The sequence below is a fragment of the Calidris pugnax genome, unplaced genomic scaffold (genome assembly GCF_001431845.1).
Source record: "Calidris pugnax isolate Ruff unplaced genomic scaffold, ASM143184v1 scaffold38, whole genome shotgun sequence".
Classification (NCBI taxonomy): Eukaryota; Metazoa; Chordata; class Aves; order Charadriiformes; family Scolopacidae; genus Calidris; species Calidris pugnax.
In genome coordinates, this window is record NW_015090995.1 from 11,376,546 (window position 1) to 11,390,305 (window position 13,760).

Sequence of the window (13,760 nt, forward strand, 5' to 3'; positions counted from 1 at the left end):
AATGGATTAGAATTCCAGTCTAGCCTGTATGACCTTAAAGAGAAAAGACAACTGGTATGTTCTGCACTTTCCATTTCCTGCCTGCTGAAACTTGAGAGTGTAATCCTGTGCTGCTTTTTCACCAAACTCCCTTGTTATTGGAGTGTCTGCTTTTCTGGACTAGGGAGTAAGGGCTGGAGTGGAGGGGAAATGACATGCAACTAGATAAGGCACTTGATGATGAAAATACAAGTGATGTATACCTGACTGTCTTTTCTAATAATAATACTCTTTTAAATTATTACTATTTTCAGAGCCAGTGCCCTATCCAGTGCTGTTTCCACACTTGCCAATACAGGAATGTCATTTAGCAGGATGGATGAGAAAGAAAAGCAGCAGGCATTGGAGGAAGAACAAGCTAGACTGCAGGCACTTAAGGTACTATATTTTTTTACAAGTTTGTATTCTGAGATTTTTTTTTTTAACTGGATACAGGTGAAGACCAATATTGGCTTAAAATCTTGGTGGGGGAAGGCTCATCTTAAGAGTGGCCAAGGCGTGAGCCTGTAGGATGCAGGTGTGATCCTGTGTGGCTGCCAATATGTGGTGACCCTTTTATCAGGAGCATGGTTTGAATAGCAGACAGCTGATATAAATCATTTATGTTCTTTCTTACAAGAGATTGTTATTTATCTTGTAGACTGATTTTATGAATCTTTAACAATTCTAGGTTACATCTCAGCAGCCAAACATTGCATTGCTACTGTAAGATGGATTATTGGCAGGAGGGAATTATTTTTGCCCATGATGTATGGAATATGGCTTTAGTGCGATTTGATTTTTAAAGGCTTTGTTCAAACAAATGCTCCTATATCCAATTTCAATCATTTTTCTGTTTTCAGGACTTTACAGAAGAATAACTGTTCTAATTAAGATGATAAGAAATTTTTTTCTTGGAAAAGATCTTGGGGACCTTCAGGAAGGGTTAATAAATTAAGAAAACTAAAATACCAACTGTATATCTCATCTTTCAGGAGCAGCGATTAAGAGAGATTTCTGTAGTATCGAATTCCACTTCCACATCAGCATCCCCAAGCACCTTATCAGGAAAAAGTGTGAACACCACTGTAGCTGCTGACCTCTTTGCAGTACCAGCACCCACAACAAATAGGTGAGGGATACTTTGCTTTCTGAAGCAAACAGAGATTACTGCATTGGCCTACAGCTCCACAGCTGGCTGCAAAGCACTGATCCTAGTTACTTCTCAAATACTTTTCAAGAATAACCTTTTGCTCATGAATTCCTGGTGTATTCAAGGGAATTTTGGTATTAATCAGTAAGTGCTTAATTACTAGTCTTGTTCTATATCACTGTTATTGATGGGCTACTAGGGGGAAAGAGGGAAGTGAGATTGGTATGAGTGGTTGTATAACAGAAGAATACAGTGCCTAGTACGTATCTTCACATTTCTCTGTCTTCTCTTATTCAGCATGCCCAACCTTTCTAGTGATCTTTTTGATCTTCAGCCTGCATTTGTTCCAACTGTGCAGAGTACCCCAGCTATATCAACATCAGCAAGCAGTGCTTGGGGAGGTGAGCTGATACGATGATTTGACTGTCTAAATGATGGGTGAATTCTTAAAATACAAGAATAAAATACAGATTCATGCTTAATTGAATCTGTCTTAAATCTTAATTACTTTGCATCCAAATGTTTCCGTCCTTGACAGAATATTGAGTAAGTCATCTGTAAGCTCTGATAAACTGTTACAGAAACCTTTTTTTAATACATATCAGTAGTATCAATGTGCAATAGGTGGAATGAAGGAGTTATTCGATAAAGGGGACAGGTAGAAGAAATGTAACTAAAAATCAAAGTTTAAAAATGCTGGGAAATAAAAACTAAGCAGATGTAACTGAAAAGATACTGGAGTACAATTTCCATTCCATTAAGTGGTATTTAATATACTTTTCATTTAAAAGGTGTTGGTGACTTCAAGTTCTTCTAACAAAGCTGTCGTTCCCAGTTTCTTGGGCACAGCATTCTCTGTACCCTTACCCATCCCTCTAAAAAAATAATCAGGATAAACGTCAAAGAAATGTCTTAAATGCTGAAATAAGGCAATGGTAACACCATTGTAAGTGTTGGTATTTTAATAGGTGGAATTGATATCCTTATGTGCTATTTAAAAGGTAGATTCTTGAAACCAAAAACATAGTATCTAACTTTTTTGATTGATAAACGTTCTGTCATTTCCCCCTCCCACCCAATGGCAATACTAGAACTATTTTCCCTAAATAGAGATGTTACTATTTGTATCTTTAATGGGCTGATGGTGGAATACTTACAGTTTGAGTTTGTCTAGAGTTTCTCATATGCAATCATTTCAGTCTGTTTTTCTTTTCCATTATCTGTACTCTATATTCTTTCCTTCACTTCTGCATCTGAAAGGTCCTTTCTCGTCCTCAAATGGTTGTGTTGGTTCTCCACCTCATCTGGACATCTTTGACATGAAGCCAGTTGAAGAAGCTGTAAAATCTACCACCCCTTTCAGCAATTCTGCTTTTTCCTCCAAACAAACAGTGGAACTGTTTAGTGGTAAAAAACCAAACAAAACCCATGTAACTTCATTGCAACTTGACATAATAATGCTAATAAACTGGGCCATGTAATCTTTTTGTGGTTTGGACCAGTCTTCACTTTTCATTAACAATTAAAAATGGTACATTAATTCCAGATGTAGTAAATTATGTTTCCTAAAAGTTTTATTTCTGCATTTGAAACAACTCATTGTTTCGTTCAGCTTGCCCAACCTAGGCATCCAGACTTACAATGTTGCTTGATTTTTTTGCTGATTTCTTTCAAACTGCAACCTCCTTTCTCTTTTGTAATGGGGAACGCAGGAGTTACTTGAGCTTTTTAAATTTGCTAAATAAAAAAAGATATCCCTTTTTATTACTAAATATCTTAATTTTTAACTGCAGACTTAATTTTGGGGTCTCCACTTCCCTTTTCTCTTTTAAACTTACCTTATTTTCTTTTCTCTTTTTACAAAGATGACTTTAGTGGTCATAAACCTACATATGCTTCTGTGTATCATCCTCTGACTGTTGATGGTAATTTGTTTTCATTTTTTTAAAACCAACTTTCTGCTTTCACTGTAATGACTGATATTACTCTATGGGTGTATTTGATTACTCTAAATGGTTCTTTTTCAGGTTTTCCTCTTCATTCAGCTCCTCCAAGTACCACCTCTTCAACAATTAATGTGGACTTTGATGCTGTTTTTGGAGGAAAATCTACAGCACCGGAGTACAGGACTACAAGTGGTAAAAACTAGTTTATTACTAATTTACACCCTGCAGGCAACAGTTGCTTAACAATTTAGCGTAATTCCTATTGCAGTTCAAAATCTAATAACTTAATATATTTGCAAGCTGATTATAGGGCTGATAAAATAACAGGCAATCAGTTCAATTATAGTGATTTGTTTTAAAATTAGCTTTAACTAATAATGCTTTCCTCTCTTTTTGGGGGAATGAACTTTGAACGTGGCCTGCTGGATATCTCTTAATGGGTAAGCATATGTTAATCTGTTTTCAGTGCTTATGACTTCAGTGTGTTCTCTTGATATATGATAATTCCCTCTGACTTAATTGAGAGGTGTTGTACTTAGGAAAATGTAAAACTAGTTGTTTTGCACTAGCCAAGATACAGTGTTTCTCTTGGTACTATTTTGCAATATATTCCAAGTCCTTATGAACATATAGCAAAGGAACTCCTCTGTACATTCAGGGTACTAGCAGTATTATGAAATTATTGCTGTATTGTGTTACAAGAACACTTTGAAACTTTAACAAGCTTCTTTCTTCTTCAGCTTTGGGGAGATTCATCTTAATTTGAAAATACCATCAGTTACTTCTGAAGTCAAGTTAAAGATTCTACTAGATTAGTAGCTATAGTATTTCATAAAGAAATAAGGGGTTAATATATGCTTCTGTCTAAGCCTTAAACACTTCAAGCATGTTGAACCTCCACATAGAACACTAAGTAGGTTGAGTATTTAAGGGAAATACTTTTCTTATGGATGTCTTCTATTAAACACAATGTAACTGTTTTGTTAACAGTGGCTTTTCTGTTCTTTGTTTAGCTTTTAATTTTCTAGATGATGTATTGCAACCCACAGTACCATCACAAAGTCAAAGAGCCACTTTAGCCAACCAGCAAAGTGGAAAAATTTTGGCAAACGACCTCGATTCTTCACTTGCTAATCTAGTGGGAAGTAAGTGTGAAGCTTTTAAATTTAACTTTCCCCTTTGTCACTGAAAACAAACCAAGCTTTTTTTTTTTCCCCCAAATTAAAAATACTTAAGGATTTTGTCTGTTTCTCTTTCCCCACAGATCTTGGCTTTGGAGGAACTCCATCCAAAAAGTAAGTGCATATATGAGCTTATAATATGCTCATGTGACTATTTGTTAGTCTCAGGCACAGTTTACCAGCACTAACATGGCAAGAGTCTCAACTCTTGAGAGTGATCTGGTACCAAGTACAGCTCTGAAACAGTGAGTTTATGGTCAGTCACCAGAACATGGTAAACCTTAACTTTTGAAGTAAGTCACTTTAGGCTTGCAATTGCTGTATTTTCATGAAGCACCATAAAATATCTTGCAGTTACATAAAAGTCCAGTTAATCATTATGCTGTACAGTGCAGTGGCGATAGCTTACTTCACACACAAAACAGAACCTCCAGATTTCATATTTACTGCAACAGAGATAGATAAGTAGTTACTGAAATTCTGAACGTTTCTTCCACCCATAGATTTCAGCTGTGTACAAGCATTAAGGCATGTTTTGGTTTTCCATTATGTTGTTGTTACTCTAGCTGTTGACTCTCTGTGAAAACTAATACCACAGTTTCATTTTAGATCAGATATGCAGTGGACCCAGCCTACAGAGAAGAAACTTACTGGTGGAACCAACTGGCAAGCGAAAACAAGCACATCGACCACATGGAACCCCACTCCCTTACCCGCTATTCCACATATGGTAATCTCTGTACTATTGAAATCTCACTTCATCCTAGTAAATGCTACTTCTCTGCTTGAATTAACTTAACAAGAATAGCAAAGGCTGTTTGGGACAAGACTGGGGGCTGAGGGGAATGAGGTAGAAATTTTTTATACTTTATTTTCCCTCACTGTAGAATTTGTCCATTAAAGACTTAAATAATTAGCCTTTCACTTGTGAAATACCTCAGTCTGTAAGTTCTTTTTGATTGAAACACATGACCCCAACGCGGAACATTTCTGATGTGCGTGCTTGAGGTGCTCCTACCCACCTCCTACGTGCACACACACGCACACTTGAGAACTTGAAGAATGTGCTTCAAGGGGAAAAAATACTGTTCTTTCCAGTTTTTGCTCCATTTTCAATTTTGTCACATGAAACACTGCTGCAGCCCCTGCAAGGCATTGTAATTATCAGGTCAAGCAGCACTTCAGACTTTTGATAATGGTCAACAGCAAATTCATGTTTTTAACATAGTATAAAATACTACATGGAAGTTTTATAGTTATTTAAATGAATAATTCTTACTTCTTGGAGGAATATTTGTAGGCAACTAACTTCTTCCTATGCTTTTAAGAGAGATTTTTAAAGTATCTTCTATTCATACATACTCATACAAATACAAAGCACTTCTGAAACACAGCTGCCTTAGAAATAGAATGGTCACCTCAGTGTTATGTACAATGAGGGTAATTGCCACATTTGCTATGGATTTTGGACTGCTGTCTGACTTTATTTTCCAATAAGAATAGCTTTGCCTGTAATGCCTATTTTCCTCGTCTTATGTGAGTATGCTTATTCAAAATTATCAAAGTTGAATAGAATATTACATCTGGTATTGGACTCAAATTCAGATGAGAGGATGTCTCAAGTGTATAGCACTTTTATGTGAGACTTCTGAGAATCTTTTTCTGGCCTCTTGGTGCTCTAGAGCATGGTGTATTAGAGTGCTGATGCATTCTTACTTTTGAAAGATAGAGGGCACTCCAGCACACATTGATCACTGGATTTGGGTTGTGTGTTTTTATTTTGTGTGTTCGTGTTTAATACTTTCTGGTCTAAGCATGTGAGTGCTTTATGCCAGGTATCTACTCACTCATTTGCTTGGAATTCCAACAATTAACAATACAAAGAACTAGCTCAGCTATGAGCATCTTTAAAATCAGGGTGTCAATATTGGAAAGGTCTCACTGTTTTGGCTTGGTCTTTGGCGTCCAGAGCACTAACCCTCCAGTTCATGTCTACGTACCCTTTCATAGGGAAGTATTTTAACTAGCACTCCATTTTTAGTATAATTAGCACTACTTAACAATGCATGGCAGTTTGAAGTGCATGCATCACTGTGCCTGTGAGCCATAACCTGATATAAGTTATTACCGGCTTAAGAAGCTCTTCATTTTTCTTCTTTCATTTTGTAATATGTTGCAGACATCAGAAATGAAGTATGTGAGCAACACTTATCAGACTAAACATTTATTGCTATTTGTTTCTTAAGTTGGATGGTCACTGGCTTCCTTTTTGGTTTGTTTGGTTGTTCTCTTCTTCTATGCCCTTCTCGCACATAATGGGAGGAAGGAGGAATACTGCATGACATGCCCTCTAAAAGCTTCTCATGCAAATGCTTGTGCAAGCAATTAACTCAAATCTGGCTAGATCTAGTAAAATTTTAATTTTTGCTCTATGTCATCTTAGGTGACAGTGTTCCAGGCAGGGAGTCTATCCAAGTTACCAGACATAGTTACTAATGTTGCTGTCCTTGACGCTCTTTTTCCTCCCTCTAATTGTTTTAAGAAATGAGTTGAGCATAGTTACAGAGTTATGGTACTGGACTTGAATCCGTCCCTTGGTTAGAATTTCCAGTTCTAATACCTCTTAAATAACATTCTGTCCTTACTCCTTTTGCTGTGCCAGAATGGAGTACACTATCCTGGATATGTAAGTCTATTTCTTGTAACTATGTTGGTTATTCTAAGTGTTGAAAAATGTATTTTTCATAGTTTTATATATATATTACTAGTACGCATGAGCTTATCTAAAATACATTCTAATTTTCTTTATTGAAGGTACCTGCTCCTATCACATACCCGTTGACCACACCTCAAGTGCCTATATATGGAATGGTAAGAGAAGTGATTGTCTTGTATTCCTGAAAAAGCTTACTGTCTCCTCCTGTGGATTTCATGGCAGGCATTATTGTGCTCAAATCATCCTTCAACTTATATGTATTGTTTCATAAGGTCAATAATGTGTGAAATGTGATAGCTTTTTAACACTGTGCATTGGAAGAGATTGCTCTAAATTTTTATACAGCAAGTTTTCTAAAAGGTTTGACTTTATTACGTGTGTGTGTATACGCTTCTTTTCTACTATACTACACTACAATGCAAAAAGATGTATCTTCCAGAATTAGTTTGTTTCATATTCCTGTTTTGTGGGGTTTTTGTTTTTCTAACAGGTACCTCCTCAGATTGGAGCTGCTCCTTTGATGGCACCCCAGTCAATGATGTACACGCAGCCTGGTCTAAGGCCAACAAATCCTTTTGCACCTGTTTCTGAAACTCAGGTGAACAGTTGTCTTTAATCTTGAGATCACATTTGAACTTCAGTCATGGTAAAAGCAACCAAATGTTTCTTGAAGAGCTACTAATGTATTTCTGCATTTGAAAGTGAGGGGGGCCCTCACTCAAGGGCGACAGCTTTTGCAGGTGAGGAAGCAAATGTAGATGGTGAGACCCTGCAAATGTGGGAAGCAAGGAAGAAAGGACAAATGAGAACTGTAGTGGGTAGCTTCTTACTGTGTCAATATTAAGAAAATGGAAGTGTTGAAGATACATAGAATTTAGACTTTCCATGACATCAGCTGGGTACTTGGTTTCAGTCATGCTGAGCAGGGCAGTGTGAAACCTTTCTGAAGGATCAGGTGGTGGGGAAGTGAAAAAGGCATGGACAAGAGATCATTCAAGTCGAAGAAAAAGTGTATTCCTGTTGTCCAAATATGTTGGTCTTAATGTTCTTTGGGGATTTTCAAAGTGCCAAAATCTATAGTCTTAACTTTCAGGTAACAAGGCAGTTGAATAGACTTGGGATTCTAAAACACTGAGAAACCATGTTTATTAGGTGACATTAATATGTAATCTCTGTTTCACAGATACAGTTTATGTAGAGCCGCCAAAGCAGCAAGATGTGAGAACAACCAAATACTGGTAAAAAAAGAAAAGACTGAATTTCAATCTTTCCATGATGTATTCCTGAACAGGGCAACTGTTTTTTCCCTGTATAATACAATATTATTTTGAATTGCAATGCTTTAGCGATTCTTGTTTATAACAGTCACTGCAGTGTGAAATCATGTTTGTTCACTGATTTATTTTTTTTTAAATGCTCAGCATAAAACTATTTTATTGAGGTTGACTCAGAAGGTGCAAGCTGGATTATTATCTTCAAAGCTGAGAAGAGGGGCTACGTGATCGCTCTACAACCTTATTCATCAGTGGATTAGCTTAGAAAGTGAACTGAGGGTGTCAAAGCTATTTATTTTCTCCATAAATTCTGTGGCTGTTGTAACCAAGACACAACACAAATGAAGTTGAGCAATAAAATTTTTATGTGCTCTAATAAGTACTCTGATAGAGCAATGCTTGCATTATCATAAGGCCAATATCATGTGAAATCAGACAGCTTTTTCACATTAGAATAGCTTATAGTAATTTGCAAACTTTATAATGTGAGTTTGAAATGCTGTGAATCAACAAGATATATACATATTACATATATATATAGTAAAAATAATAAATTGCTCCATTGGTATGTCAGTGTTACGTGGCTGGTTGAAGGAGCCAGGCTCTGATACGGTCTGAAGGTCTGAGATGGAGAAGGGGAAACGAGCGCGTCACAGAACAGCCTGGGTGTGCAGCCTCCCACGGGTGACAGCAGCTGCTCCAGCCAGTACCTTCTCTGCAGGTGGCATCTTCCACAGCTGGAGGAGGAGCAGCTCTGGGAGCCAGGGAATGTGGGTGTCCCCAGTAGCAGCAAATGGGAGCAATCTGAAACTGTTGTTGCTAACTGCAAAAGAGGCAAGAGATCCCATTTCTTTCAAAAGTCCAATAGGTCAAAAGAAGCAAACCTCGCAATAGTGCTGACACTTGGGAGCTGGCAACTCTATTGAAATTATCCAGCTGTAGAGAATAGCTTGTGCTGCTTTTCTGAAATAAGAATCTAGTTGTAAACCATATAAAAGTAATTTTTACATGTGTAAATACGTGCAAACTTTTAGATAATTCCTTCTTCAATGCTGCAGTAATCTTTTTCTTCTGTAGTAATTTCAAGGTAAAAATGCTATGTTAAGAAATCTGGACTCTTTTTGAGAGGAAAATCTTTTAAATCAAGTAATTTTATGAAGTATGCTAATCATGAAGGGTCAGATGTGTACAGACTTCTGGCACATCTTTTGTATTTAACAATCTTCCTCCAAAACTGAAATCGGCTATGAAAATGCCTTATCTTGTATTTTTCAATGTCTGATAAAATGTGATAGCATTTAAAAAGAGGTAACAAGTAAATGGAATTGGCAGCAACCTTTCTTTCAAAAGTTTTGTGGCAGAATACGATTAAAAGCTCTCCTGTAAAATGACTTCTACTTACAATCACTATTAAAGCTGAGTTTTCAAAAAATGAATAGTTTTTTATTGTTACAATAAGCAGACTTCCAGAACAGCATGTGTTTTATCTTTTGGGGAGTCTATAATTACAGAGAGGTCTGACTCTCATTACAAATCCATATAGGCCTGAGAATCTTGTCAAACTGTCCTGTAGAGAACTTCTGAAATATAGTACTTCCCTCCATGGTGGGAACAAGCTTCTCTTTTTCTAAATGCTTAATTCTGTTTAAAGAATGCAGAAGTAGTATTTCTTGAACCCTATGGAAATATTTTAGTCAAGTGAAAAAAATAAAAAACAATCCCCAATGCTTGGAATCTGTAACCACTAACTTCCTGGGAAGCTCCCTCCTTGCAGAAATTTAAAACTCAGTTTCTGAATGTGTATTGATTTTAAAAGAATTTGGACCAATGTATAGTAATTTAATGTTCAAGTTTGAGTTACAAAGGGCTTCAAGCTTTAATCCACCTTCATGGGGTTGAACAATTGTACAATTTTAAGCCAATGAGTTCTTCAGTGCCTATAGTTACCCTCCACCTGAGGAAGGATTAGGTGCCACTTAGAATGGGTCACTGTGTTGAGGGGATTGTTTATTTAAGAAACAGTGAATTCCATTGATGTAGTCAGCATTGAAAAGTCTTGAGTTTGAACTAGACCAGTAGGTGTAGTAATAAATGCCTGGGCATTAATGACAGAGCTGAGAGAGCTACAATCAGGCAGTTTCCAGTACTGTAAGCTGTTAGGTCTCTTTCTCATACTGAGTTGTGTAAGTAATAATCCATTATTTTAATAAAATATGCAAATAAATGCCTGGCAAACAGTATATATTTGTTATAACTTTCTTGCAGAGCATTCTGAATATCTGGAATGTGCTTCGCTTAGAAATGGATTTAGTACTTAGTATAGTTTGCACTACTTCTGATTTGCTCTGGATTTTTTAATGGTTCTTTGGTATGCTTTCTTGTAGCAAAGCTGTCTGATACCAATTGATTTAGTATTATAAAGGAGAAACAGCCACAAAGTACATCCCAAAAACATTATAAGCTTACCTTCTTTTTAGTCTTCTTCAGAATATTTCATACATTAAAACATGGCTTTCAGATTTATCCTTACAAAGAAAAGATTACGCACTTCTCTGCACAGAAGTGCACAGGATTCCTTTTTGCCAACCTCTTCCTTGTGCACATACTGGAACGCATAAAACAGCAGAGCACTGTGTTTTAAGTAAAATAAGAGGTAAAAAAAACCCCAGGACTTCAGATGCTGTCAAGGCTTTTATGGCTCAGAACTTGTTCTCCAGCAAAACGCTTTGAAGACAAAGGTTGTTGCTGAGGGTAACTCTAACAGCCTGAGAGAGTTGCAAATGGTGGTTGCGATGACTAAAACACTGAAGAGATGTATATAAATGTGACTTTCCCTTTTGTTTCCTTCCAACTCGTGTGGTCAGAATCCTGTTCTGAATACTTCCGAAAGCAGACAGCCGAGATGTCGCTCTGTTTGTCTGAACAAGGAGGAGGACTTTAGCATGCTGTGAGCTTTGTGTTATTGTACCTTAGTGGGTCATTCAAGCCTGACTGTTGGGACTCTGTGCTGCTACAGGGAGGCTGTCTTTCATGGGATATACCGTAAGGTAACTTCTGGGGGAATTTGGAAAGGTTGATTGTGTTAGGCCTGTTGGACATGAAAGCGTACCTCTTCTTAAATAACTGGGGTTTTCTAATGTTCTCTAGATACAGTTTGACCTTGCCTCCAAGAAGTTACTGATATTTTGTTTTTGATTTTGGACACGTACTAGAGAAATCTCAGTTCTGTGGTGGAATACTTGTGGGTAAAAATAACAAATGGATTTTTTTTTTTAAACAAAATACACACAAAAAAACCCCAACAACAACAAAAAAACCAACTGTCTGACTACAAGATTGAATACAGGGTGTATCCCCATCTGGGTTTTTTGATGTGTGGCAGGGAGGGTGGGGTTACAATTAGAATAGTATGCACTGTGGATCGGTGCTTAATTTGTACATAAAAAGGAAAACTTTGTTTTGGGTAGTTTGTATTGTAAGGACATCTAAAGGCACTGTGTATCAGTCATTTATTTCCATTTAAAAGATTATATTTTTGAGCAATGGAAATTGTACATGTTCTCATTTATACATTACTGATAGCTAGGAATATAGAAAACCTGTTGCTATTACTCTGAAGATGTATTTGATATATAACATCACTGCGTCGCTACCTTCTACAGGTTCTCATGCTCATTTATTTAAAGAGATTGTAGTAACTGGTAGAGTTACAACAGGAATTGTAACATCAGCTCTTTCAGTTGTATCTCAAACGTGTGTTCCTTGTGATTGAGTTTAATCCTTTACCAAATGTTTGGCTGGAATTTCATCTTGGAGCAATGACAAAATAGGTGCTGGAACAGATTTCCCTCACCCCAACCCACACTTTACATTATTTATTTAATAGGTCTTGTTTTGTATGTTATGTTTTTCCCCATAACAGGTTTGTGCCTTTTATTGGATATTTATTTAAAAGGAGCTACTATAGTTTAGGTGGTTCAGGCTTTTTTTTTCAGATGTATCCTTGTACAGCTGTTCCTTTACATGAATTCCTTCATTTTATAAGAATACAGAATGTGTGAAAAATACACTAGCCACAAACTGGAAAAAAAATTTTGAGGGTTTATGTTCTACGAATTAATAATTTTTTAAAAAGAAGCCTAAGCACAAGACTGGCTGTATTGATATTTTAATTGTGGAACTTCACAATTTGTTAATACACAAACTGTTTGTTTTTTAAAAACTGCTCATATCCAATTATTTGACGAAACAATTTTGGAAAAAAATAATAAACTTTGGCAGATGCAAAAAGTGTGTGTCTGTGATCATTCCTTAACCTTTTTCAAGCTTAAGGCTTTCAACAATAGTAACAAGCTCCTGCTGAATGAGGAGGATCGATTATTGAGTTTCTCCTCTGCTCTTATATTTAATGAGGTGTGGGGCCTTATTCAGATGATCAGCGTTGCTTCCCTGGACAAGTTCTACTCCACTTGGGTGCCTGTTGGGAGGCTGTGGCTGCCTGTCCTGGGCAGGGCCATGGGGCTCACACACACAGAATGGTTAGAGTTGGAAAGGACCTTAAAGACCATCCAGTTCCAACCCTCTGCCCTTGGGCAGGGATGACACCTGCTACAGCAGGTTGCTCAAAGCCCCATCCAGCCTGGCCTTGAACCCCTCCAGGGATGGAGCATCCACAGTTTCTCTGGGCAACCTGGGCCAGTGTCTCACCACCTTTAGTCTCGACTGAGGGGGCAGCAGGGGCACGGCACGAAGTCTTTGTGTCGCAGGGGGGTGGGCTGACCAGCACAGGGTGAAGTACCTGTTTTTCCTCAGTCACTAAGTGTAGGGAGTGTACAGGTTGTGTTCTCAGATCTGCACCTTACTCCCTGAAAAGCTGAAGTGTGGCGCGTCGGGGCCTGCGGCTGCCGCTGGGCGCCCCCCGGGGCCGGAGCCACCGCCCGGCGGAGCGCGAGGGGCCTGGGACAGACAGCGCGGAGAGAGACGCTTTCCCAGCCGTTCGCTGCGCGCGCGGCAGCCCTCAGCCTCCCGCCGCCGCCCCGGCCCCGCCCAGGTGTCACCTCACCCCCTCCCGCGAGGCCGTGACGCAATGGCGTGGTAGAAATTTAAACGTATCACGGCAGAGCCCTCTGCCCGCCCCCTGCCCCAGCTTACCAATGGGCGACGCCGTGGGGCGGCCGCCGCCCCGCCTCCCCTGTGGCGTCATCGCGTCACTCAAAGCTCGACAGCCAATGGGCGAGGTCGCCCTCGGCGCTGACGCACTGACGTACGTCTCCGGCGTCCCGACGGAGAGCCGCGCACGCACCCTCGGTTCCCCAAGATGGCGGCGGCCACCAGCAGCGAGACGGGGTGCGGCGAGGGGCCGGCGGGCGAGAAGCGCGGCCCGCTCGGCATCCCCGAGGCGGTCTTCGTGGTGAGCGGCGCCTCCGCCGGCCGGGGCGGGGCGGGGTTCCGGGGCGGGGGTGGAGCCGCGCT

The 13,760-nt window shown here is 39.0% G+C and overlaps 2 protein-coding genes across 7 annotated transcripts in view; both read left to right on the forward strand.

Moving 5' to 3' along the window:
• Positions 1–12,578, forward strand: part of LOC106895616 (phosphatidylinositol-binding clathrin assembly protein-like) — a 30,783-nt gene extending 18,205 nt beyond the window's left edge. Inside the window, exons 10-23 of one of the 6 annotated variants that reach the window (XM_014955136.1) lie at positions 294–417; positions 1,014–1,150; positions 1,469–1,572; positions 2,432–2,578; positions 3,037–3,096; positions 3,199–3,309; positions 4,146–4,262; positions 4,382–4,412; positions 4,908–5,028; positions 6,961–6,984; positions 7,113–7,169; positions 7,505–7,612; positions 8,198–8,252; positions 8,863–12,578. In XM_014955136.1, the coding sequence (XP_014810622.1) occupies positions 294–417; positions 1,014–1,150; positions 1,469–1,572; positions 2,432–2,578; positions 3,037–3,096; positions 3,199–3,309; positions 4,146–4,262; positions 4,382–4,412; positions 4,908–5,028; positions 6,961–6,984; positions 7,113–7,169; positions 7,505–7,612; positions 8,198–8,212 (1,156 nt within the window). In that variant the 3' untranslated portion in view covers positions 8,213–8,252; positions 8,863–12,578. Of the gene's footprint in view, positions 1–293; positions 418–1,013; positions 1,151–1,468; positions 1,573–2,431; positions 2,579–3,036; positions 3,097–3,198; positions 3,310–4,145; positions 4,263–4,381; positions 4,413–4,907; positions 5,029–6,960; positions 6,985–7,112; positions 7,170–7,504; positions 7,613–8,197 lie in introns of all 6 variants that reach the window. The other 5 variants (XM_014955135.1, XM_014955137.1, XM_014955138.1 and 2 more) reach the window with 5 other exon arrangements.
• A 972-nt stretch (positions 12,579–13,550) lies between these two features.
• The window catches only part of VBP1 (von Hippel-Lindau binding protein 1), a 9,971-nt gene continuing 9,761 nt past the window's right edge, over positions 13,551–13,760 (forward strand). Inside the window, exon 1 of the mRNA XM_014955032.1 lies at positions 13,551–13,698. Within this exon, the coding sequence (XP_014810518.1) occupies positions 13,606–13,698 (93 nt within the window). The 5' untranslated portion in view covers positions 13,551–13,605. The remainder of the gene's footprint in view (positions 13,699–13,760) is intronic.